Raw genomic sequence first — 27,175 nt, 5'->3', positions numbered from 1 at the left:
TCCGACACGATAAAATGCAAAATTTAAGCAAATAACAGAGCAAACCTTGCTACACGACATGACAATAAATTTATGACAGAAACAGGAAATCTTGTTAAGCACAGAATAACAGCAAATTAGTAGCAAGAACAAAATAAAACTTGCCGAGCATACTTTCGCAACAAAATTGCGACAAGATGTGTCCATAAACAGCTTAGTTTTTGTTGGCAAGGCTTGTTGCAAATAGTATGACGCACATTTTATACAAATAACGGGGTTGCATTATCGAGTTTTAAACTTTATTTCTGACTTTACTATCTATCTCGAGATGGCGCATTTCTCGTGAAAAAGATTTACCTACTGGATTAATAAAAGGGGCTCGTTGAGAACAGAGAACCAAGTACGATTGCACCATTCACATTTGATATTGGACTAATCAGTCTAATATTTCAGTCTAATAATCATTTTTGTTGATCTAAATTTCGACAATATTTGTCCTGTTCTTGCCACAAATTTGCTATCATATTGTGCATAGCAAGGTTTGCCTTGTTTTTGCCACAAATTTGCTATCATGCTATGTACAGCAAGGTTTGCTCTATTCTTGCCACAAATTTGCTATCATATTGTGTGCAGCAAGGTTTGCCTTGTTCTTGCTGTAAATTTGTTGTTATGCTTTACTAGTAAATTTTACCCTGTTATTTGCATAAAATATGCGTCATACTATTTACAACAAGCCTTGCCAGCAAAAGCTAAGCTTAATGCGGACACACCTTGTCGTAATTTTGTTGCAAAGGTTTGCTCGAGTTTGCGGCAAACTTCGCGCAAAGTTTGCGTCATTTTGCTAGCTGGGTATATGTTATAAACTGTCGCAATTGTATTATTTTTTATAAAAGCAATTAAATTTTGCAAAACACATTAAAAATAAATAGCATTAACTTAGTTAGTTAGTTAGTTCTTTATTTTGTTTTCCCTCAGGGTTACAATTTTCTTACATCCTCCAATCACACGCATATAAAACAAACCTTAACCTCTAACTTATTACTATCTTACATCTAACTTATTCTATATGAGCTGCCGCATGCCAGTCTCCTGTCCATGCCGCAACCCCTTTCTAGCTCTATATACACACACACACGCTTTCCCTATCTCGGGCTTCCGTTTCCTATTGCTTTTGTATCTTCTCCAACTTTCAATTTTATTTTCTATTCTCCAATTTCTCTTTATTCAGGTGCCTCTCTACATTCTCTTTGCCATTCATTCTCTTTCATTCTCTCTCACTCTCCTCCCCCCCTCCCATCTCTTCCTTCCCCCTCTCTCTCTCAACCCTCCTCATCCACCATTCCCCCTCTCCCTCCACCCCCAATACTCTGCCTGCCTTTTCCTGCCAGCTCCCTCCTCCTTCTGCTCCCCAATCCCTACATCTTTCCCATACGTGCTCCCAACTCTCTATCTCTCCTCCACATAATCTACATCTCTTATCCTCCTCCTCCTCCCAATACCTTCTCTCTTTTACCTCATTCCCCAATCTAAATCTTGCTACTCTTTGTCATCTACTTTCCCCCCAACCTTTCTTCAGATATCCTGGAATTCCTTCACCTTTTATCACCCTATACCATTTATTATACCTTGACTTTCCTATTTTTCCCATCTTTCCCTCTTCTGCCTTTCCTTTTCTTCTTTTTCCCACCAGCTTTCCTCCTCCTCTCCCCTCTCCCCCTCCTCCATCTCTATCCCTTTACCTTCAATGAACTCCTCTCTTTCCTCTTCCCATCTCTTCCTACCCTTTCCTCTTCTCCATCTTTCCCTTATCTCCATCAAACATTCCCTCGCCAACCTACTTCCCTTTCCTTCTATCAATCTCTTCTCAAAGCTCCACGCCCTTTTTCCTGCTCTTCCCTCTAGCTTGTCCCTCTGCATCTCCTCTCTTATCATATACCCCGGTGTTTTCCCTTCCACTCCTAAAACCCACCTTATGTATCTCTCTTCTAATCTCTCCATTTTTTCTCTCTCTTTCCATCCCCATATTTCCACCCCATAACTCATAACCGTCCACACCAATCTATCGAACAACCATAATCTTCTTTCCCAATCCTTACTAAATTTTCTCTTCCCAATCCCCCATACCTGTCCCATTACCGCTGCCGCTTTTCTAACCCTGTCCCTTACATGAGCCTCTTGTCCTCCATTCCTTTGCAGTACATAACCTAAATACTTAAATTCCCTTACCTCCTCTATTTTCTTTCCCCTCCACCTCCAATCTATCCGTTTCCATCTTCCTCCTCCCTTTCTAAATCTCATTATCTTTGTCTTTTTCACATTTAGCACCAGACCTTTCTCTTCCACATAATCTTCCAGTCTTTCTATCATACTCCGCATTTCCCCTTCCTCCTTTGCCAATAAAACTATATTGTCCGCATATGCTAATGTGTACACCTTTTCCCCTCCCAACTCTACCCCCCCCCCATCTCACTCTGTTCATTTTCTCTTCCAAATCTGCTATTAGCACGTTAAATAAAATTGGACTCAAAGGACATTCCTGCCTTAACCCCCTTGCCGTCCAAAACTCACTGCTTACCTCCTCTCCCACTCTTACTCTACTCTTTGTCTCTCTCAATAATTCTTCCACCCTCTCTACTAATCCTTCTCTAATCCCTCTCTCTCTCATTGCCCCACAAAGTACTTTCCTATCCACCGAATCAAACGCTGCTTTCAAATCTACAAATAGTGCCACCAATCTACCTTTTTCTTTTTCTATCTGCTTGTTAATCAAATAATTCAGCACGTATATATTATCTATCGTTCCCATTTCTTTCCTAAAACCTGTTTGATTATGTGGTATTATTTCTTTCCCTTCTATTTCTTCTTTTAACCTCTCCGCTAATATCGCTGTGTATATTTTATACGCCGTTGGCATCAGCGTCACTCCTCTGTAATCCTTCACCACCACCCCCTCTCCTCTCTTCAGTATCGGGACCACTATCCCTTCTTTCCATATCTCCGGCCACCCTTCTCCTTTCCATACTCTATTACAGAATTCCCAAATCCATACTTTCACCCTTTCTCCCCCATATTTCCATACTTCATTTGTCACCCCATCTATCCCTGCCGCTTTTTTCCCTTTCAACCTCTTTATTACCTCTTCCACCTCCTCCCTTCTTATCTCCCCCTCTTCATCCCTCTCTCTTCCCTCCCTCCTTCCTCTTGTTACTCTCCTTTCTACTCCTCCCAGCAATTCCATAAAATAATTCTTCCATTCCTTTCCTTCAATTCCCTCATTTACCCCCCCTCTCCCTCTTCTCTTCCTGTTTACTATTTCCCACACTTGTCCTTCCGTTCTCGCCTCCTGAGCCATCCATATCCACCTTTCTGTTTCTTCCCTTTTTTTCCTCCCGCATAATTCCTGATACTCCCTTTTCGCTCTTTTATATTCCTGCTCTCTTTCCCTCCCCCTTCTCCATTCCCTCAGTTTTCTTCTTGCTATCCTCTTTCCCTCCCTGCATTCCTCGTCCCACCACCCTCTACCTTTCACCCTCCCTTCTCCTCTCTCCTCCTCTATTTTTTCCACCGTTCTCTTAACCTTATTTTCTAGTCTATCCCATTCCTCCTGAACCCACTCTTCCCCTAAACTTACTTCTCCCATTTCTCTTCTAAAAGTTTCCGCTCCTTCCTCGTCCCACCATCCTCTCCATTCTCTTCTTTCTTTGTTTTTCCTTCTTTCCCCCCTTTTTTTCCTATGAGTGTTACCTCCACTGGATGGTGATCCGAGTCTATCTTTTCCCCTATCTCCAACCTAATAATTTTCTCTCTTATCTCTTCATTCCCTATGACATAGTCTATAATCGTGTTCCCTCTGCTTCCCGTAAACGTAAATTCCCCTTCCTCATCTCCTTTAATCCCTCCGTTAAATACACCCCCCCCCTCCTCTACAAATTCTACTAATCTTTCTCCCTCTCTATTTATTTTCTTATCCTTTGATCTTCCTTTCTCCTCCTCTCCCCCCTCCCATTCTCCCCCCTCCATCCTCCTCCCTTATCTCCCGTTCTCGCGTTAAAGTCCCCCCCTATAAGCGTTCATTCCCCCCATTTCCCCTCCATTTACATATACCCCTACCACTCTCAATCTTTCCCTTTCCAATTTTACTATCCCTACCATCATCCCCTCTACTTCCGTTTCTATTTCCGTCCCCTTTTCTACTAATTCCAATTTTATTCCCATCAAAATACCTCCCATCGCCCTTCCCTTCTTATTCTTTCTTACGGCAAATTGTACCCCCCATTTGTATACTTTCGGCAAGTTCTTTACTTTTCCCCATTTCTTTTCTTCTACCCACGTCTCTAGCAATACTACCATTTCCCATCTTTCTAATCCCTTCCAAAAATCTCTGTCCTTGTTCACCAAACCTGCCACGTTCCAAAAGCTTATTCTCCATTCTCCTCCCGTTCCCCTCCCCCCCTCTCTCTCTCCCTCCCCTAACTCCACCTCCTCCCCTCTCCCTCTTCCTATTTTCCTTCCCCCCTTTGACCCTCCTCCCTCACTCTACCCTCCTTGCTTCTTAATACCTCCTCCCCTTCGTCCCACGACCACCACTCTCCGTCTATGTTTATCTTTCCATAACCCACCCACGTTCTTCTCCCCCTCTCTCTTTCCATCCTTGCTATTTCCTCTAATCTCCATTTCATCCTCCTTTCCCTCCATGTTAAGTCCTCCCCTATCCTTTCCTTTCTTCCCCTCAATATCTTTTTCTTATTTATTATCTCCCTCTTCTGTTCTTCATTCTCTAATTTCACTAACAATATGTCTCTCCCTTCTCCTCCCCCCACTCTACTAACTTCCTCCAATTTTGCTTCTACCCCTATCTCATTCAATAAACTTTTCACTGCCTCTCTCTTCTTTCCCTCCTTTATCTCTAACCCCCTAATTATCACGTTCCTCCTTCTCTCTTTTCTCTCCCTCATTTCCCATTCCTTTTCTATCCTCCTCATTCTCTTCTCCATCCCTCCCCCGACTTCCCTATTTTTATCTCTCTCTCCTCCCTCCATCGCCCCCACCCTCTTTTCTAATTCCTCAATTCTACCCATTAATTCTATTCTTTCTTCCTGCTACCTTTTATCTCTTTTCATTTGTTCCCTTCTCATCATCTCCATTCTTTCTTCTAACACTTTTAACCCCCCTCTTACCCCCTCATTCCCTCTTCTTTGGTCCTGCCACATGTTCTCCATCATTTTCTTTAAATCTTCTATCCCTTTCATACTTCCCTCCCCCTCTCTCTCATCCTTTCCCTCTTCCATTTCCCCTATCTCTCCTGCTCTAGTCGGTGATCTCGGCGTTTTCTTGCTCCTATGGAATGGACTCCCTCCTTCCTCCTTCTTCTCTTCGTCCGTCCCCTCTCTTTTCCTTTTCACATACTCCTCTATGCTACTCGAGCTCCCTATGCTACTACATCTTTCTCTCTGTTTCCTCTCTAGCCAGTTGCCTACTCCCTGTTCTTTCCCCACTGTCCCGCCCTCTACGCTTCCCCGTCTGTCTACACTCATCCCCTCTATTTACCTACTCTCTATGCCTAATAACTATCGCTCTCTTCCAACCTTCTCTCTTTTAACTCTTATTCTATGCTTTGCCCGTCACTCACTTCTCGCTACCTACTTTTTATCCTCTCCTCTCTCCCTACGCCCTTTCCCTATCCCTATATCTCTCTTCTCACTTATTCCTCTCGTCCTTCTCTCTCTATCTCACTCACTCTCACCTTGCATTCACTCCTATTTTCTCTCTATGCACCTGATAAAGCTCTCACGAAGTAACCGCGTGTTCTCACTAGTCGCACCGGAAACGGAAGCCCCAAATAGCATTAACTTATTTACTTATTAATTTCATTGTTAAATTTAACTTTTTTCATAACCTTTATAATTTGATGGAAATTGCGATCTATTTAGCACTAAGACTTTGAAGCGTTCAAATGGTTAATTTGACCATTTTAAAATTATTTCCAAGATATCTAAATGTTTTCTTAAAAAAGTTCTCTTAAAGTTGAATATAATATGCTTATGCTTTACGCCTTAAATCTTATTGTATAGACACCGCTTCCCACCAAACACTAAGTTACATGTAACGTTCCTGTTAGTTGTAATTTCCCACTCAACAATGTAATTGTAATATAACACACGTGTTATATTACAATTACATTGTTGAGTGGGAAATTACAACTAACAAGCACGTTACATGTAACTTTGTGTTTGCTGGGTTTAGACCGTGTCTAAAATACGTTTTAATGACGTCTTTATGTCCCGATTTTGGATGTGTGCTGTCTGGGAAAATAATCGTCAGATTATGACTGAAATATGACTTCAAAATGACGTCATCATGACGTCAATTTTAGGTCATGTAAAAAAATGGTCATTTTGACGACATATGACCAGATATGACCATTTTGGGACGTCAAAATGACGTGGGCTTGCTACCTGGGTACATTACCTTGTGATACTTTTCATATTATGTACATAAAATGTATATATACGAATACTATGTTTGCTGAGAATGTTATTAAAATTCTTATGAAAAAAACTATTGAGATCCAATAGTTCAGAAATAAATTAACTGTTCAGAAAAACTATTGGCCAATTTTTAGTAGTTTTTTGGCGGACTACTGAGGAAACTATTTAGGACTAAATAGTATTTTCCAATAGTAACTATTCACAAAACTATTAACAAATAGTTTTTTACAAAAAAATACTATTGAGATTCAATAGTAACTATTCATGAAACTATTGACAGTTACAATGTGAATAGTACTACTAGAGAATTAGTGACTTAAATTAAATAGAACTCTCCAATAATAACTATTCGCAAGGCTATTGACAAATAGTTACTATTCAGATGTGAATAGTTACTATTGAAAGATTATTGACTTAAAGAGTAATAGCCCTAATCATAACTTTTGCCAGACTGTAGATATCGAAAAATGGTTTTGCCATTTAGTTCAAAATTAATTATTTAGCAATTATACATTTTTACATCAATATTTTTCACAGATGAATAATTATGAATAATTTAGGTACAGTAAACGTACGTATTTGTAAAAATAAATAATTATTAAAAGATTTTAAACTAAATAACCATTTGTCAACGATCTGGCAAATAAAGTTATTTTATCAAATAGATTTTATCAATATATTAATACATATTTTCTAATTAATACTAATCACCAATCGTGTGAATAATCGAAAATTTAATACATTATATATTATCTTACAAAGTGGACTTTATAAGAAATGTAAGAAATAAAATAATTTATTATAAAATATTGTTTTTTATAATTTTGTAGAAAATTTTTTCGCCAGGGAACTGTGTAATAATTCTTTTTGATAATATCATGTTTAATACTGTATTAGTACTTTTTCTGAATAGATTAAATACTCAATATTAATAAAATAATATAATAACTATCGTCGTATATTATATAACCCAGCAAACATAAAGTTACATGTAACGTGCCTGTTAGTTATAATTTCCCACTCAACAATGTAATTGTAATATAACACGTGTGTTATATTACAATTACATTGTTGAGTGAGAAATTATAACTAACAGGCACGTTACATGTAACTTTGTGTTTGCTGGAAATATATAACTTGTCGTTTTCTAATAATTATCGAATCTCCATTGTTCAATAGTTCGATTGAAATTAATGCTTCATTAGTATTCTAATTATCAATAGTAACATCACCAATAGTATGCTGCATAGTTTGTACAGCATACTATTCCTCAATAGTAATACAAGTAGTAGTCACAGTTGTATGAAACTGATGGTCCAATAGTGTACCATTCGTCAATAATAACACTCACCAGTAGTCAGAATTTATGAAACTATTGGGCCAATAGTATATTATTTGTCAATAGTAACACCACCAGTAATCATATTTTATGAAACTAATGGATCAATAGTATACTATTTGTCAGTGGTAACTCCCTCAATAGTTACAGTTTATGAAACTATTGGATTAATAGTATACTATTCGTCGTATAGCAACACCGCTAAAAGTGTACTCTTCGTCAGTAGTAAACTGTCAAAAGTTATTATTAACGTACTATTCAAATCTAATAATTACTATTGAAAGCCCAATACCCATATAGCACCGAAGATTGCAGCAACATTGCAATATTTTGCAATTCAATGCAATGTTGCGGCAATATTGCACATGGCTTTTTCTGCAATATTATTTTAGCAGTATTGCAGCAATATTGCACCTGAATTATTTTGCAATATAATACATTAAATTGCTATCTGCAGTACTAAAAATTTATAGTGTATGTTACATACACATTCAATTTCAAAACACTATAAATAACACTTTATTTGTAATGCAATTCGGAACGTAGCAAATATTCGATGAGAGAATTAACTTATACTTTCTATGAATTTTTATGCAATTAATTAAGACTAAGGTCTTATAAATATAATATCAGAGGATATCATTCATCAATGTTTTCTCATTACCTATATAAACTCGTGAAAAAAGTGTTAAGTATTTATTCACAAATATATATTAAATTTTTCAATAAAACGTTTCGCTGATGTGTTCACATTACAGAAAAAAGGATTCATGATTAATACCTTAATTATAAATACCGCGCGGCCATTATTTGGCCATGCCGCGTCTTGCCTTGTCGCGTTCAAGATAACAATGTTTTTGTTTTATGTGCATAGTTTATAATTTGTAGTCACATAAACAGTTCATGCGTGTTAATTTTTATAAATATATAATTTATTGAATGTACTAGCTGTATTTAATACACAGTTCTTATATTTTATATAACCAGCAATAAAACAGTCTTTGAATTTATTTAACGCATCGTTCATTTATTTTATTTATATAAATAATTTATAGGTATATCCCAGATAGCCAGTTGATATAATAAAGATATTAGCATATTGCTACGCATTTATGTCGTCCCTTGTGCTGTTGTTTGCTAACATTCGATGTCGGAAATAAAATTCTTTGCACGTTTCAAACATTATGCTAGCATTACTTAAGATCAGTGTCGATGCTAGCAAATAACAGCACAAGGGACAACGTAAATGCGTAGCAAGATGCTAACATCTTTATTAGCAACATGAGAACAATTTGTGCTCATACATACATTTGTGGCTATCTGGGATGTTTATATGTTATTATAAGTACCTAAATAAATATATAATATATTACATTTCTGACTACTATATCCTTATTCATATATATCCGTATTATTGCATATATATTTCCTTGCAACGTTGCTGCAATGTTGCATTGTAATATTGCTGCAAGCGGACGTTTCGCCTTTGCTGCAACATTGCAGCAACGTTGCAGCAACGGTTTGCACTGTCGCTGCAATATTTCTGCAATAGTTTTGTGCTATATGGATAATTACTATTGGATCTCCATAGTTTTTTTTCATAAGGGAAGAGGTAAAAGATTTTATAAATTAAATATTTTTCACGATTTTACAAGATTACGTTTTTACCCAGATAGCCAAGCGAGATTAAGCATATCGCGCAAATTAATGCACTGCATGTATGTTGTGAACTTGCCCACAATTTGCTGTCATTGTAAATTAACGTGAAACGAAGTTAACATTAGGAGAGCAAATAACCTTCATAAGTTTATAAAATTATAAGTGCATGCATTGAGGAATAATAAACTTGTCACATTGACTGCAATTGTGCATGCATGTTGACAACTTGCCGTCAGTTTGTGGAATTCTAATGTAGAATTTTACATGATGTCAGAACAACAGACAGTTTGAGGAAACACCTTGGCTTTAGTTTGATAAAATTAATAAGTGACAGCAAAATAACAACACGTTGCGTTTATTTGGCTATCTGGGTAATAACTGTTATGAGTCATATACATGACAAATAAAAATTACAATTTTGTTTCTTCGTAGCTCTCAAAATTATGTAACATTTACATCGCATCCACATAACAATGTTACATAACACTGTTCTTTCTATGCGCTGCTTCAGTTATGTATCAGTTATGTGTTGGTTTGTTGGAAATAGACTAGTCTAATCCGTCGAACAAACATTTAAAAAAAAATTTTTTTTGAGATTAAAAAATTACCCAATTTAGCCATTTTGACCTTGGATTGGGATTCAACGGGTCAAAATACATAAGGATAAACTAATCTAGTCCGCCGGATCAACATTTAAAAAAACTTTTTTTTAGGTTAGGAAATATGAGCTAACTTTGCAATTCTGACCTTGATTTCGGATTCAGCAGATCAAAATACATAAGAATTGACTAGTCTTGTTCGCCGGACCAATCACTTTTTTGTGCTGTGTAATTACTTATTTTATTTCATTTAAGTAATAGTTTTCTTCAACCAAGAATATTTTCTTATTTTTCAGGTATATTTATCACAAGTATTTGAAATTTTCAGCATTTTTTATTTAAAATAAGAATGTATTTTCGTTTCAATAATATTAATAAAACTTGATTAAAGAAGAATTACATAGGACTCTGGATAGTAACATTTGTTTGAAGTAAATATTTTTGTTTTAAAGTATTACACTTATATATTAATATTTAGAATACGTTTTAAGTAAATGTGGTACTTGTAACAAGTTTACCGTAGATTTGCAAATGTAGAAACAAACCCTTTACTTAAAATATTATTTCTTAACAATTAATATTTATTTGGAAGTACTATTCGGAAGTACTAGAAGAATTATTTTCTGTGTGTAGCTTAAGACGTACAGATAATCCTTGGACACATAATCCATATAAACATATTACCCAGTGTATACTTTGTTGTAATTGTTTCACACAAGACTTCATACTTTTTACCTATTTCAATACATTGCAAAAAAATAAACTGTGCAATTTATTCTATCATTTTTTTAAACTACGTTATATTTAGTACCTTCAAGTAGACATATTCTGTCAGCTATACTGTTCCCAAATAACACGCAATGGTCACAGTGATGTCAAATTGACGTAAAATTTTGGTTAATTGGAACATGTCACGCGTGACGTCTTTTGGTCGCAAAGTTTGACTTATTATTGACGTTATTTTGATGTCATTTTGACGATACAGTGACTACAAATAAAAGGATTTTTGTCCCAAAGGTAGTCCCAAAAGGTAGGGAAACGTTTTTTAACAATAATTATAAACAAAATAGAAAGAAAATAGGTATTTATTACAAAATTCCAACTTAAATTAACATTTATGCTATATTGAATTGCTATATTGAGACAACAGGATCAATCACAGTACAAATTAGTCTGTAAAATGTTTAAAAATTTATAATGAAAATATCGCTTATTGTATTATATATATATATATATATATATATATATATATATATATATATTATACGTGTTCGGTGTTTTCAATAAAGTTTCTTGTTCGCTAAAAGCGTGTACTTATTTCGCCGCGCCCGCGTGTGATAGTGAGTGTGTCGCGGAAGCGTTCAAGCGCAACATTTTTGGGGGTTCGTCCGGAATCGAACGAGCGAGCGAGCCGACGAAAGTTTTCGGACGTCGAGAGGAATCTTAATGTCGACGACTCCCTCGTCGAGGAAGACTCGTTCTCAATTCGTTCTTAATGTCGACGACTCCTGCGGAAACGATGGAGGCTGTGCTACTGGAACTGCAGAAGCTGCGTGAGGAGCGGAGGCAGGAGCGGGAGGAGCAGCAGAGTTTCCGCGCCGAGATCGAGGCCCATCTTCTGCAGCGCGACACGGCTTTGCAGCGAATGGAGGAGCTCTCTGTACCACAGTTAAGTCCCACTAATAATTTTCTTCCAGGCGGAACTCCCGTAGGCGCTGAGCTCGGTTACAAATTAAAGCCCGATACCTATGACGGAACGGTTTCTTTGAACGAATTCTTTGCTCAATTCAATTTAATTGCCCGCGCGAATTCTTGGAGCGATTCGACAGAAACTATCGTTTTGCCTGAAGGGAAAAGCTCGCGCCGTCTTGGAATCTGTCCAGGATCTAGAGAAATTGGATTATTCAGAATTGGTTTCAAAATTAGAGTTACGTTTTGGGGAGGGGCGCGTTTCACAAAATTTTTATTCTTTATTTACGAATCAAAAACAGAATTTTGGGGAGAATTTCGCATGTTTCAGGGCGGAACTGGAGAGGCTCGCACGAAAGATCTCGGCGAGAGATCAACTTATATTTTTAATTTCTCGAAGAAATATCGTTCTAAAATTTAGCTGAAAATAGAGTTAAGAATGCCTCTGATTCTTTTTATTTTAAAGGAAAATTATATAAAAAAAGTAATAACTTGATGATCGGAGCCCGGCAAATTTTATTGTTAGGAAAAAAAAGTTGTTGTTTGTTTTGTTTTGATTTCAGGGAACTTGGCAATTTGTAACGAAACGCAAGCTGGAGAAGGCTGAGAAGGCGATCGTATCCTGTTCGTTGAGCAGGAAGACAGAAAATAAAAAGAATTTATTGAAGACTGTCTCGCTCACGGTTTTCGACCGTAGTTTTCCGTGAGACTAAGGGCAAATGCCGTGACAGGGACAAGGTTGCTTGTAGGGGCGCAAAGGCACGGGAAATTACCTCCCCCTTGTCCGAAGAACAAGAAAGAAGGGCGCAAGATTCGAAAGAAGGGCGCAAGATTCGAAAGAAGAGTGCGGCGCTGAGAGAAAGAGGAGGAGGATGACGGACGTTGGGAAACTTCTCCGCAAGAAGCCAAGATACTGTCCATCGCTCAGAGAGCTAGCTACTTCCGTGAAGTGGGTGGAGTACGGCTGGCGGGAAGGAGGAACCAAAGTAGACGCCGGTCGGTAACCCGCAGCAGTAGCTCGAGGTAGAGCAGGAGGCGCCATGCCGGGGAAGTCTTCTTGGAAAAGCCCTCTGAAGAATGGAAGCGCCGAAGAAAAGAAGAAAGTCGAAAGGAAGGTTCTTCGCCGCTCGGTAATCCGCAGCAACAACTCAGGGTAGAGTAGGAGGCGCGGAGAAGCCAGGACCAATGAGTTTTCCTCAAGGAAGCTTGGCCGTTAGTTGTCGGGACGACAACTTATAAAGGAGGGGAATAGTGAGCGCGAGCTTTAGTCTGCGCGCCGGAAAAATCAATAGTATCGATCGTCTCGGTCAGCTGTGTTCAGCGTTGACAGCGTCGCCAGGAAGTTGAAAACAAATGAAATGTTGTTGTTCTTGAGACGTTGTCTCGTGCGAACGTGCTTTGAATATTTATATACGTGTTTTCAATAAAGTTTCTTGTTTGCTAAAAGGGTGTACTTATTTCGCCGTGCCCGCGTGTAATAGTGAGTGTCGCGGAAGCGTTCAAGCGCAACAATATAATTATATAACTTAATTTAATGAAAATACATTTATATGGATGTATACAGTTTGCACACAACACTGGCGAATAAGTTTAATATCAGTGTTGATAGACGGGCCGGTTGTTTTTGCGCAGGCGCATCACATGAAGCTCCAGTAAAATATATATTAGTAATAAGAAAGAGATCTTTAGTTCCCATACAATTTTTTTGCAAATTTATGAAAATGTTAACACATTTTATATATTTTACACACACGCATATATTTGCATATCGTTTGTATGTATATTTGTGTATATATATTCAACATAAATTAAGGAATTAAAAATAATTTGCATTTAATAATAAAAATCAACTCAACAACGAAAAAGAAGGTATGGAAAAAAACATATATTTAAATTGAAATAAAATATTTTATTTGGCAGAACTCATACAGAATACCGACATTTGTCACAAGGCTAACCCACCAAACACCAAGTTACATGTAACGTACCTGTTAGTTGTAATTTCCCACTCAACAATGTAATTGTAATATAACACGTGTGTTATATTGCAATTATATTATTGAGTGGGAAATTACAACTAACAAGCACGTTACATGTAACTTTGTGTTTGCTGAGAAGGGAAAACCGTAAAAAAATCTTACCAGTATTCATCAAATGAAATACGATATTTATAAATTATTCTATTTAACACGAGAAAATATACATGCGTATTTAATATATAAAATGTGTTAACGTTTTTATTTTGCAAAACAAAATTGTATGGTGACCAAAGATCTCCTTCCTGTTACTAATGGATACTTTATTGAAGCCGCACGTGACGCGCCTGCGCGAGAACAACCGATCCGTCTATCAACACTGATGCTAAATTTATTCGCCCGTATCGTATGCAAAATGTATTGCATATATACATCCGTATAAATGTATATAAACGAGAAGTTGCCTTTTCAACTCGTAGTTGGTAATGTAAACAAGTATATTGGATAGTGTATTGTTACAAGTATTGTTCTTTCGTGAGCATGTAAGTATTTGCTTTTAATTTATTACTTCTTACTTTCTTGTTTTTTTTTTTACTTTAATATTATTGAAATTTTAAAAATACGTCAAATCATTACTGTATATGTATATAATAATACATGGAAAACAGAAACGAATAGAGCAAGAATTAAAATACCAGGTATGTATTATATATTAAAAAAAAATCTTTAAAAATTTATTATATTAATAAAAAAAAACGTGTGCCGTTTAATTCTGTCATCGTCATTTATTTTTGTCATCTTTCATATTATTCTCCGATTTTGTATTTCTAAAAAAATCAATTTTTATAGCAATTTTCATAACAATAAATGTTGTAATTGATGTGATTGATTCAACAAATTTTTTTTAATTATCTGTATTAGCACAACTATTTTCTTTACAAAATTATTTTTTATTTACTTTAAATTTCAAAATATTCATTTTAATGTCCTGTGCTGTGGTCTCCCTATAATTATTACTCGGTTTTAATGGCTTAATTCACTTTGACTTATTATTTTTTTATCAAAAGGATTAAAGACGACATAACTATCATAAAAAGACAATTCTATTAATTATGAAGTGTTTTATTTTTTATATATTATATAATAAAAAATTGAGATATATATTTAATTTTAATATTTCAGAATGCTGCAATTTAATCCATATAATGTGATATTTTTACTCGCTATAACGTTCAATGATTTGGATTATCCGAATGCTCCGATATCTTCGCAGGAAAGATGAGTGAATGTGAAAATTGAACGTATGCTATTAGAAATAAAAAATGAAGAACAATTTCAATTAGAAGAGGAAGAAGCTTTATATTTTTATGATGAGTATGAAATCCCAGAAGCGGAAAAAATGGATTTATTAAAGGCGGATGAAGAAAAAATCTATTTTCCAAAAGAAGTTATTTGTGATTCAGATGAAGAAACAATATTAACCGACTGTAAGAGGCAAGCTGTGGAATACTGGTATACTGGGAAAAGTGGTAAGACAAAACCAAGATTGCTTAAAGGAGTTAAGCAAAAATTTAGAAAAGTTGATGCGACAATTACGACAATGGGAAAACTATTGCATCGAAGGTGGTAGTAGGCCAAAAAAATTTAAAAAATTTCTAAATACACATTAGACCATTTTAATGAAGCACTTGAAAGAAAAATCATCATTCATGACATTGACATCGCTCGATGGGTTTCTCGATCACAAAATAAAGAAAATGTGGCCTGATTCAAAGCTTCAGAGAAATGGGTACAAATATTTGAAAAAGCACATAATATTGTGTCTAGAAAAATAACAAAATTTGTTACAAAAAAATCTTTATTATCAAAATTTGATTTAGGAAATAAATGCGATACATTTATTACAAATATAAAATATTATATTAATCGATTTGGAAAATATTTATATTGTTTTGGATCAAAGTGGATTTCAGTTAGAATTTCATTCTGGTCGTACTTTAGCTCCAAAAGGTATTAAAAACGTAGAATCTAGTAGTACAGTCTATATCAGCAACCACGCATAGCTATACAATTCAATCGACTATTTCGGCTGATGGTAGATTATTATCATCTCTTTTCAAAGTATTAAAAGAAATTACAGGAACATTTGGTCCGAGAGTACAAGAAACATTATTCAACGCGCCTAATATTTTTGTTACGGCTTCAAAGTCAGGCAAATTAACATCAAATTATGTAAAAACTTGGCTAAAGAAACTATTTTTTCCGAATATCGGGCCACAATCAGTATTGTTGTTAGATTTGTGGAGTGGATTGTTTACGACATTGTCCTGACATAGTTTCAGAAATTAAACCAGATTCTGCAACAAATATTGTTTTTCTAACTATTTCGGCGGGTACAACCTGAAAAATACAGCTATTAGACGTATACGAATTCTAATTGTGAAAGAATTTTATTAAATATTTATCTGATACTATTATGTTGTTAGATTTGTTTTTAGATCTTTGTAATAGAAATAATATCTTAAAATTACAATCATTAACACACCATCAATTTTCGTCGCCCAGGTTTCAAAATATATTCAAATATGCGTGGACTAAAAGTGGATACGTAGAGAATGCATACGATAAATATTTGTGAGCTATACCGATAGAATTTGAAACACCAGTAGACTTTTGTTTTAAAAAGAATTCTAAAGTAAAATGCAATCTTTGTGACGAAATAGCCATTATAACTTGTTTTTGGTGTAGAAAATCGCTTTGTATAACACATCTTTTCCATGAACTTTATCTTTGTAATGAATATGTGCCACAATGTAAGACATTTATAAGCAAATTCTGTATTGATTTCTTTCAAAAAGATATGTTTTTAGATTATTAACATTGGTAAGATTTTAGCAGTTTTCCTTACCCATGCAATAAATATTGATATTCTTTTATTTCTGTCTAATAAAATTTTTAATTTGTACAAAATTATGTATAAAATATAAAAATTTTAATTTTTAACAATTTTAATTTGTATAAAATTATATATAAAATAATAAAAATTTTAATTTGTAACAATTTCAACTTCTTTTCCCTTTTCCTTTATTCTTTCTTTTATTTTTACTTTATAATATTTTTCAATTAATATTTCAAACTCATTAAATTATATAATTATATTATCTCTATTAGCGTGCTGTGTGTATATAATGTAAATAATATAATTATGCAAATAGTTATTGCAGTTTATATTATATATTTTTCTCTTGATATTATATATTTTGTTATATTATATTTGCAGTTTTTAATATTTAAAAAATATTTTGCCTTATATTAATCTATATTCGCATTTGTAACAATAAAAATGTACGTATGTACATACATATATATATGCTACTTTTGTTATATACAGGGTGTCTGGTATTTTTTTATGGGATTTTTATGAGCAGGTAGAGCGCATGAAACTGAACAGAAAGATCCTTACCGTTTTTCCATTTTCGCAATAGTTAACAAGTTAGTGACTTGTAAAATTTTCTGTATTAGCCCGGCCTACCGGCAAATGCAAGCGCGCTGAGCGCCCGGCCGCGGCGGCCGCCCCTCCCTAGCGCTTGAATCTTGAGATTGCTAGGCGCGCGGGGGGAGTTGTTACAACAAGCAACAATGACTACGCACAAGCGACGCGTAACGCTAAATTCTCCCTTTGAATTATGATAGTTCCTTACCTTTTTTAATGAAAATAAAATTTTCTAACGACAAAAAGTATGTGTGTACGTGTACATACATGTGTACAAAAAATATCAGATCTAATGCTTAAAGAAGTGATTACTAAATTTATTTTTTAATAAATAACGATTATTTTTAATAAAAAATGTTTTTTTCATGATAGTCTTAAACGTCGTAAACTGTAATTATAAATTTTAAAAGAAGCTGTTATCATATGCTCGAAACAAAATTTATGCTTCTTTAAAAAACATTTTATCGATTAAAATAGAAATGACAAGCAAATAAAATGTTTGTTTCAACTTTATATTCTTAATTAAAAATTAAATAACTGGGATATTTATATTTTTAATAAAATTAATCCTTGTGATAGATTTATAATACACGGAAAAAACTTTATGGTAAAAATTATTATGGTAAATAGTAAACGCGGGCCAAGGAGGAATTATGAAAATTTTTATTATGTTTTTCATCAAATTACGACAATATTTACACTACTTATATGATATAATTCTCTAAAATTTCTCCTTACAGTTCGTGGTTACTATCATAAATAATAAAATCATACATAATTTTACTATAAAATTTTCTCCGTGTAAATTTACGAATATATGAATTTATTAAATGTTTGAAACTTATAAATAATATTTATTTATTTAAGAAAATTTTAGTTTGTAGTGTGTGTGTGTGTGTGTGTGTGTGTGTGTGTGTGTGTGTGTGTGTGTGGAGGGGGGGATACATACATACACGAGCTAAAGAATAATCACTTTGTGACAGGAAAATGATTATTCCTTAATTCAAGAATTGGTTTGTAATTTGTGTGTAATTTGTGTGTGTGTGTGTGTGTGTGTATGTGTATGTACATACGCGAAAATGTTAAACATTATTTGTTTTATGTAAAGTGTGGTGTTTATTATCAACAGAATACTCTTTTCAGTCATTAAAGATAAAATAATTATTTAAAAAAATACAATTAAAAGTGAATAATTGATTTTTTTTAAACTAGAATCATATTTTTTTATGTGTACGTGTATAGTAATCAGCGTAAATAGTAATAGTGATATAAAATTGCGGAACTAAGGCATAATCAATTTTCCTGTCACAAAGTGATTATTCTTTAGCTCGCGTATGTATGTACAAGGATTAATTTTATTAAAAATATAAATATCCTAGTTATTCAATTTTTAATTAAGAATATAAAGTTGAAACAAACATTTTATTTGGTTGTCATTTCCATTTTAATCGATAAAATTTTCTAATGTATTTTGAAGAAGCATAAATTTTGTTTCGAGCATATGATAACAGCTTCTTTTAAAATTTATAATGACCGTTTACGACGTTTAAGACTATCACCAAAAAAATATTTTTTATTAAAAATAATTATTATTTATTAAAAAAATAAATTTAGTAATCACTTCTTTAAGCATTAAAACTGATATTTTTTGTACACATGTATGTACACGTACACACATACTTTTTGTCGTTAGAACATTTTATTTTCATTAAAAAACATAAGGAACTATCATAACTCAAAAAGAGAATTTAGCGTTACGCGTCGCTTGTGCGTAGCGAATACAGAAAATTTTACAAGTCACTAACTTGTTAACTATTGCGAAAATGGAAAAACGGTAAGGACTTTTCTGTTCAGTTTCATGCGCTCTACCTGCTCATAAACATAAAAAAATACCAGACACCCTGTATATGCATTTATGCTTTATATCGTGTAATACGTCGAGTATTATGTAATTAAGATTACTCCATTTTTATGTTTTAATATAAAAATATACGCAGGAGAGGCAGTTATTAAATGTGTAACGAACAACGTTCCGACCGGCTAACACCGACCGCGTGACCAGACCGACACAACGGGCAGCGTGCCCGCCAAAAATTTCTACGCCGCCGAGATAACGTTCGTCTCGGCGGCCCACGTACTCCCCTTCCGAGCCAGCATCTCGATCATCGGGATGCTGAATTAGGACGGGACCGAGGACCACCGGAGGTCCCCGAGCTACTGTCGAGAGCGGTATATAAGGCCGCTTCGGGAGTGGAACAAGGAGGTTCTCGTTATCCCGTCCGAACCAAGTTCCGACGAAAAGCCTAAACCTCCGAGCTAAAACCCACGGTGAAGTGTTCTCCATCATCACCGAGAATTCTCGGCCCAGTTTGATTCTTTATCTTTACCATCGGGTAGCAAGATGAGGGTGAAGATTTCTCCGCCTTCGCCGAGAGCTCTCGGCTGCTACACCGATTCGTGTCCTGACTCCAAGGGGCTCGGTAACCGGCACGGAGTGTTTTCCGCCTCCCCCCGAGCGTTCTCGGGACCGACATCGCTCCAGGAAACCAACCGACAATACGCGAGGTTCTCGCCGGAATTCTGGGAAACACGGTGAGCCGCAAGATACCCACGCCGGCGCCGCGCGCCCGCCGATCATCACACGTCGGGTAAAAATACCGGCCCCGCGCCGCGCGCCCGCCAGCCACGGAGCCCCGAGCACCAAGCTCGAGACGAACACCGTCCGTCTCACTGCGCGCACCGCAAGCGTCCCGCTGAGCCAGATCAGCTGATCCGGTCGGGCGACCGACACAAGTCACACCGGCAAAATATGTACATATTGTTGTAAATATCACGAACTAATGCAATCTCGTATTATTAAATATATTCATTCCACTGAAACCACCGAGTTTGCTGTCTCTAAACCTTTTTCGCCCTAGACCCTTCCCCAAGCTAGGACCGTGCGAAAAACGATCGTTACAAATGTGACGCGACTGAAGAAATAACGCAACTTCTAGCGCGACGCTTATAGCACGGCATTATCATTTTGTTTTGCTAATAATTAAGAATGATGGAACCCGTATATTATTATATATGGATAGATTCGGCTTTTGATGCTCTTTAACTTTGTCCTTACAAAATTTTAAAAATGTTGAAAAAAATGGGGAGGATGGGGTAAAATAAAAAGTTTGAAATTTTTGAAACATAAATTTACCCCAGATAGCCAAATGAAAGCAACGTTTTGTCATTTTGCTGTCACTTATTCGACATTCAATTTCTCCAAACTAAAGCCAAGGTGTTTCCACAAACTAACTATTGTTCTGACATCATGTAAAGTTTTCATTAGAATTCAACCTGACGGCAAGTCGTCATGTCATGCATGACATCTGCACGTGAGGTTATGTTGACGGTAACTTGTTCGTAATTATTATAGCATTTTGTCATCATCCGTATGTCATCTGTGACAACATATTCCTCAATAAAATAGTACGTGATATCTACATAGTAATGCTATGTAGATTGGCATCATGAAATCTACGTGAATATTCGAGTAAACATCCGCTCAAAAATAGTACTAGAATCTATGTGGATGCGATCATAAATTCGACGTAGAAACCATGTAAAATTTTTACGAACTTTAGAAACACCCTCATAACATACGCGTACTCTTTGAATTTTTTAGAATGTAATGCCACTCTAAAAGAATGAAATTTCATTCTAAGCGATAGTGCAAATACGGCCACTCAAAATAGAGTGTCATCTCACTTTTTCATAAGAATGAATTTTTCGCTCGGTAAGTGAACTCTTCATTCGACTGAAGTAAACGTTTCATTTTTCTTGTAGCGAATTTACTCAATTAAAATGAGTAAATCATAAAAGTATTATGTGGCGGTCCTCTTCCACAGCGTCCTCTCATAGCGGAAAAAGTTAATTATTGCTTGTCTCAATCGTGCTGCGGGTGGTCGTTATGTAGTGCGTCGACTGCATTTTATTCCCGAAAGAGTTAATTCGCCTACTGGCTTATCGGCGGCGCTGTGCACTAATAACTAGGCAGTAAAACCTTATATATTTTAAATTTAACGGTCGTTCTCCGTCAGTGAATAAATTAAACAAATTCTAGAAGTTTTTCGACCTTACTGGCTATTTTTATTAATACTGTAACCGTGCGCGCCGCGGAAATGAAAGACACTTTTGAACTTAAAAACCAAGCAACTTTATTAACGCGTCCGACAAGGCTCGAGACCGAGATTAGACTCGTTGTTGACAAAACGTTGCCAAGAGCATGACAATTGACAACGCTCTTGGTAAAATCAATATATCGATCGGCTTCGGAACAGCTGAGTCGCAGTCGCGGAGTATACCGGGCGACGCTCGTAACACTGCTCCCCCTCTTCAAGATTGTCGTCCCGACAATCCGGGGAGCAGTTTTCCTGTTACTCCAAGAAGGCCCCTTCGGCTTCCAGGACGATTTCCCTGTCCTTAATCGGACCACGTCCAACCGAGACGACCCTCTCAGCAAGGGCTTCTCCGGGCACTCTTCCTCGCAGAGCTAGCCAGACTCCCACGCGGAATTTTTCTGCGCCGGCTCCCTTTTCCGTCCCCGTGCTCCTCTTCTGCCGTGAAGCTTCCTCTTCGCCCGATCTTGTGCGCTTCTCGTTTCTTTTTTCGGGATCAGGGGGGGGAATTTACTTCCACGGACCCAATGCTCTAAGAGCTCCCTGCCCCCTGCCTCGGCATTTGCCCAATGTCCCACGGAAAAACCGTGGTTAAAAAATCGTGGGCGAGGCAGTCTTCTTAATAAAACTTTCCTCCTCAACCCGAGAAGCAGCCCTCATGCGTCCGCACCTCTCGGCAAAATTACTGAAAATAAAACAAAACAAGCAGAACAAGAACACAAAAAAAACGGAAAGAACTTTTTTTTTCCCTTCTTTAAGCAAAAACGATAGTTGCGTCTCAACGTACTCAATCAAAAGAAAACAATCCCTTGACATTCGGGCTCGGATTTATGTCGTCTCCCCCCTTCTTTCTACGTAAGGAGCTAAACGATTAGCATGCACAATTTTATTTTTTGAACGAGGACATTTTTGTATACAATATAAAACCTCACTTATTTTCCTAATAACTTTCCATGGTCCTTCCCAAGGACTCTGCAACTTGGGTGCTCTTCCTGGAATCCGCCGAGGATTATAAAACCAAACTTGCTGTCCAGGCTCAAAGTTTTTTCGCCTTGCTCGTTGATCATACCAAAATTTGGCATTCTTTGAACTAATCAAAAGACGTTGTCGAGCGAAATGATGAATGGAATCTAGTCTCTGTCTTAACTTGGAAACAAAACCCGCACTATCCTTCTCCTCCTTCGTAGAAGGGGAAACTCCTCTAAGCAGATCCAGGGGTAAACGAAGATCTTGTCCCAAATACATTTCAGCAGGAAACATTCCAATAGCTTCTTGTTTCGAAGAACGATAAGCTAAAAGATATAACGAAATCCAACGATCCCAATCCTTTTGATTTTCTGAAATAAACTTTGCCAAATAATTTAAGATCGAGCGATGTTGACGCTCGACTTGTCCGTCCGATTGAGGATGAAGAGGAGTTGTTCGTGACTTTCTTATTCCGAGAAGTAAAGTCATCTCCTTAAAAAGATGACATTCAAAATTCCTTCTTTGGTCTGTATGTAATTCCAAGAGAATTCCATGACGTGAAAACACCTGATCCACAAGCGATCTCGCGACAGTGCTGGCCCTTTTATTCTTTAAAGGGATATCCTCTGGCCATTTGGAGAAACAATCCACTACCACCAAAAGGTATTTATTCCCAAAAGAAGAAGTTGGTAAAGGACCAAGAATATCCACTTGTATTCTTTCAAAAGGAGCTCCCACATTATAGATTTCCATAGGAGATTTTCCTTTTCCTAGTGGTCCTTTTTTAGCAACACATTCTTTACAAGAAGCACACCAATTCTCTACATCTCTCTTGCTTGAGACCCAATAAAAACGTTTTGGAACTTTCTGTAGTGTCTTATTCACACCAAAGTGTCCCCCTGAGGGAGAATCATGAGCTTACTTTAAGATTTCATGTATTCTTTGACGAGGAACCACAATTTGAAAGATATTCTTTTGCAAATTCGGGGAAATCCACTTCTTATGAAGAACTCCATCGATCAGCAATAGAGTATCCCAATAAGACCAATAGATTTTCAAAGAAGGATCACCAGAAGCAATCTCCTGCCAATCTGGACGAGTTCCGGCCTCCTTGAAATGAACAATTTTAGAAACAACTGCATCTTGGAGTTGAGCTGCACGCCACTCTTGAAAATTCTCACTTGAAAAGACCAGACGTCCAAAAATTTCCTCCTTTGAAGATTCTTCATTAGATTCTACTTTTATGCAATACCGGCATAAAGTCTCCAGACATGGACGTCTAGAAAGTTCGTCGGCATTATTGTGAACCTTTCCTCTACGATAAAGGACATCAAAGTCATATTATTGTAGACGTTCCATCCATCTTGCTAGTTGTCCTTCCAAATTCCGGAAAAACATCAACCAGCGAAGAGAAACATGATCTGTCCTTACCAAAAACTTCCGTCCGAGAGATAATGATGGAAAAACTTCACTAAATCCACAACAGCGAGAAGCTCCCGCCGAGTTACACAATAATTCCGCTCTGCTTTATTAAAAATTCGGCTGAAATAAGCAATGACTTTTTCTTTTCCTTCCTGAAATTGAGAAAGTACCGCCCCAATGCCATGATTTGAGGCATCAGTGTCTAAAATAAATTGTCCTTCTCCCGAAGGAAAAGATAAAATCGGAGGACATGTTAAAACTCGTTTCAAATTCTCAAAAGCTACTTGACATTCAGAAGATCAAAGAAATTTACGATTTTCTTCCGTCAAATTATACAAAGGCTTTGCTACAATAGCAAAACCTTTAACAAATTTTCTATAATAAGAACAAAAACCAAGAAAGCTTCTAACCTGCTTTCGATTTTTGGGAAGTGGCCAATCTCTCACAGAAGAAATTTTCTCAGGGTCAGTTGCAACCCCCTCGGCAGAAATAACATGACCAAGATATTTAACTTCTTTCTTAAGAAAATTACATTTACTTGGATTTACTTTCAAATTAGCATTCTTTAAGCGACAAAAAACTTCTTTCAAATTGCATAACATTTCTTCAAAATTTTTCCCGAAAACAATTACATCGTCTAAATAAACAAAGCAAACCTTTGAGATTAAACCTTTTAATACTTTTTCCATTAATCGTTCGAATGTAGCAGGGGCGTTGCAAAGACCGAAAGGCATTACTGTGAACTGCCACAAACCGTTTCCAACCGAAAACGCAGTTTTTTCACGATCTTTAGGATCTAGGCTTACCTGCCAATATCCACTTTTTAAGTCAATAGTACAGAACCATGAATTCCCCTTTAAACAGTCCAAAATATTGTCGATCCTTGGCAGTGGAAAAGAATCTTTAATAGTCACTGCATTTAATTTTCGGAAGTCAACACAAAACTTTATAGTTCCATCCTTTTTTTTCACCATAACCGCTGGAGAGACCCAAGGACTGTTTGACTCCTCAATCACTTTTTGGACTTTCATATCCTCTAAAATTTTATTCACTTCTTCCTGTAAATGAAGGGGAATTCGACGAGGTACCTGTTTTATAGGACGAGAATCACACAATTTTATACAATGAGACAAAATATTGCAATTTCCAGCAACAACCTTTTCAGAAAATACATGAGAATATTCATTTAAAAAGTTTAAAAACATTTGCTTTTGCGAAAATTCAAGTCCACAAGAACTTTCTTCAAAAATTCGTCGAAGGGGTTCGAAGAGCCGAGCAGGGCAGTCCTCAATTCGAGAACAAATTTGCCCGCGCTTTTCCACCCTGCTGCCCGTCAAACCAAGGGCGCTCTCAAACAATCCATTTAAAATTCCCGTCTGGGAAAGAAAATCTAGACTGAGTATACACTCGTCACAAATTTCCGCGACAAAACATGGCAAATCAATACAAAATTCACCCAAAGAAATCGTTGCAGAAACACGAGAAATTATCGGAACTTTTTCTCCCGTAGGATATTTCAAATTACACGAAACAATACGCTCCTGATCGAAAGAAGCAGCCATCTTAGCGCTCACGACCGACACATCCGAGCCCGTGTCAATTCTAAAAACACACAACTTTCCATTAAAATACCCGCTGACGCAACAACAATCACGCGCAACCGCGCTCACGCCGCCGAGCTTCCGGACAAAAACAGTTTCGTCGCGCACAAAAACAGGGGTCCGAGCTCCGCCTGTCGAGCTGGCCCCAGTCAACCCGACAGAATTTAGTTTCCCGACTTCCCCGCCGCAGGACATTCTGCGCGGAAATGCCCGGTCGCCCCGCACTGCCAACACTCTTTATTTTTACGTTCTCCTTCTTTAAACGATCCCTTAAAATTTTTCTTTTCTTTTTCCTTAAATCCAGAAACTTCCTTCCGTTCCGCGCGGAAATTTCCGTTAAATTTTTCCGGAAAACAACTTTGATTGATAAATTTAAGCGTTTTCGCCCGTTCAATCGCGACTCTCAAAGATGTTATCCCCTCCACCTGAAGGGTACGTTTTACGAATCCGTCTGACAACGCGGCGATAAACTGCGAGCAAGCGATTTTGTCGCACACTTCATGTGTACATTCAGAATACGCTTTCCGGGAAAGACGCTCTAAATCCGCGCCCAATGTCGCGTAATCCTCACCCGAACTCTGCTTCCGATTCGTGAATTGAGTATAAAAATTTTGCGCAAGCTTGCCCTCCCCAAAACAGAGCTCCAATTGCGATTTAAGCTCCACGAAAGAAAGAGAGCCCTCACTCGCGGAACAGGAGTCCAGCAACGAACGCGCTTTCCCCCGTAAGCAGGAAGCTAAAACCACCGCCTTTTCCGACTCACTCCAACGATTCGCGTTCGCGATGAGCGAAAATTGTGTCAAAAATTCGCGTAATGGGGACGTTCCATCGAAAGTGTCCGGTTTTAATTTTATGCCGACAGGCGCCCGCATGTCCCCCCACGCCTCCATGCTCGCACCGCTCTCATGCAACGCGCCCCCCACATTCCCGTCCGAACGAATATTATCAGAGAGACTTAGCTGGTTCTCCGTCGCTCGGGAAGATTGCAGCCGTCGAAGTGCCTCTACGAACTCCCGCTGCTGCTGCGCCTGCTCCTCTCGCATCCGCCGGAGTTCCTCTAATAGAAGCAGGAGTTCCGGCGCCGTTGCTCCTGAAGGAGGCCCGGGAGTCACGACGCGCCTCTCTCCCGTCTCTCGCTCCAAATCTCGTGCGTCCACTCTGTCTCCCTCCGCAGCGGCAGAAGCGTGGGATCGGGTCACCACAGGGGAACGAGGGATGGACATCTTCGAATTTCCTGTTCTCTCGTTCTTTCACTCCGCGCACTTTCTGTCTCTTAAACTCGCGCGCGCTTCACAGGATCCGACGAACGGATCCCGGACGAGCCCCCAAAAATGTAACGTGCGCGCCGCGGAAATGAAAGACACTTTTGAACTTAAAAACCAAGCAGCTTTATTAACGCGTCTGACAAGGCTCGAGACCGAGATTAGACTCGTTGTTGACAAAACGTTGCCAAGAGCATGACAATTGACAACGCTCTTGGTAAAATCAATATATCGATCGGCTTCGGAACAGCTGAGTCGCAGTCGCGGAGTATACCGGGCGACGCTCGTAACAATACAATAAACGCTACGTTTCGACCCTTAATTTGGGTCCTTTTCAAGAGTGTCGATTACAAAACTTAATATAACATCCCGCAATTTGTGACGTGTGCCCAGATACGTCATCTACAAATAACATATTATCACAATATCGGTTACGGTTATTAGATTGCAACAAGAATTAAATCACAATAACAAATCACTTACAAATTGTTTCTCGTATGTCAAATAACATATGTCAAAAATCGTTTGTCAAACATTAAATTAAAATC

General features: G+C 37.3%; 1 protein-coding gene across 1 annotated transcript; it reads right to left on the bottom strand.

The window, feature by feature from the left end:
- Positions 1–16,021: 16,021 nt before the first annotated feature.
- Positions 16,022–24,795, bottom strand: LOC118646928 (uncharacterized protein K02A2.6-like). The gene is made up of 5 exons (XM_036290877.1): positions 24,421–24,795; positions 23,935–23,966; positions 23,265–23,657; positions 22,325–23,177; positions 16,022–16,129 (listed from the first exon to the last, which is right to left on the bottom strand). The coding sequence occupies exons 1-5, from the start codon at positions 24,793–24,795 to the stop codon at positions 16,022–16,024; spliced, it is 1,761 nt and encodes a 586-aa protein (XP_036146770.1).
- Positions 24,796–27,175: the final 2,380 nt, after the last annotated feature.

This window comes from Monomorium pharaonis, chromosome 8, assembly GCF_013373865.1.
Source record: "Monomorium pharaonis isolate MP-MQ-018 chromosome 8, ASM1337386v2, whole genome shotgun sequence".
In the NCBI taxonomy this organism is placed as follows: domain Eukaryota; kingdom Metazoa; phylum Arthropoda; class Insecta; order Hymenoptera; family Formicidae; genus Monomorium; species Monomorium pharaonis.
The sequence above is the reverse complement of the archived record's forward strand: the minus strand, read 5'-3'. Positions and strand labels throughout refer to the sequence as shown.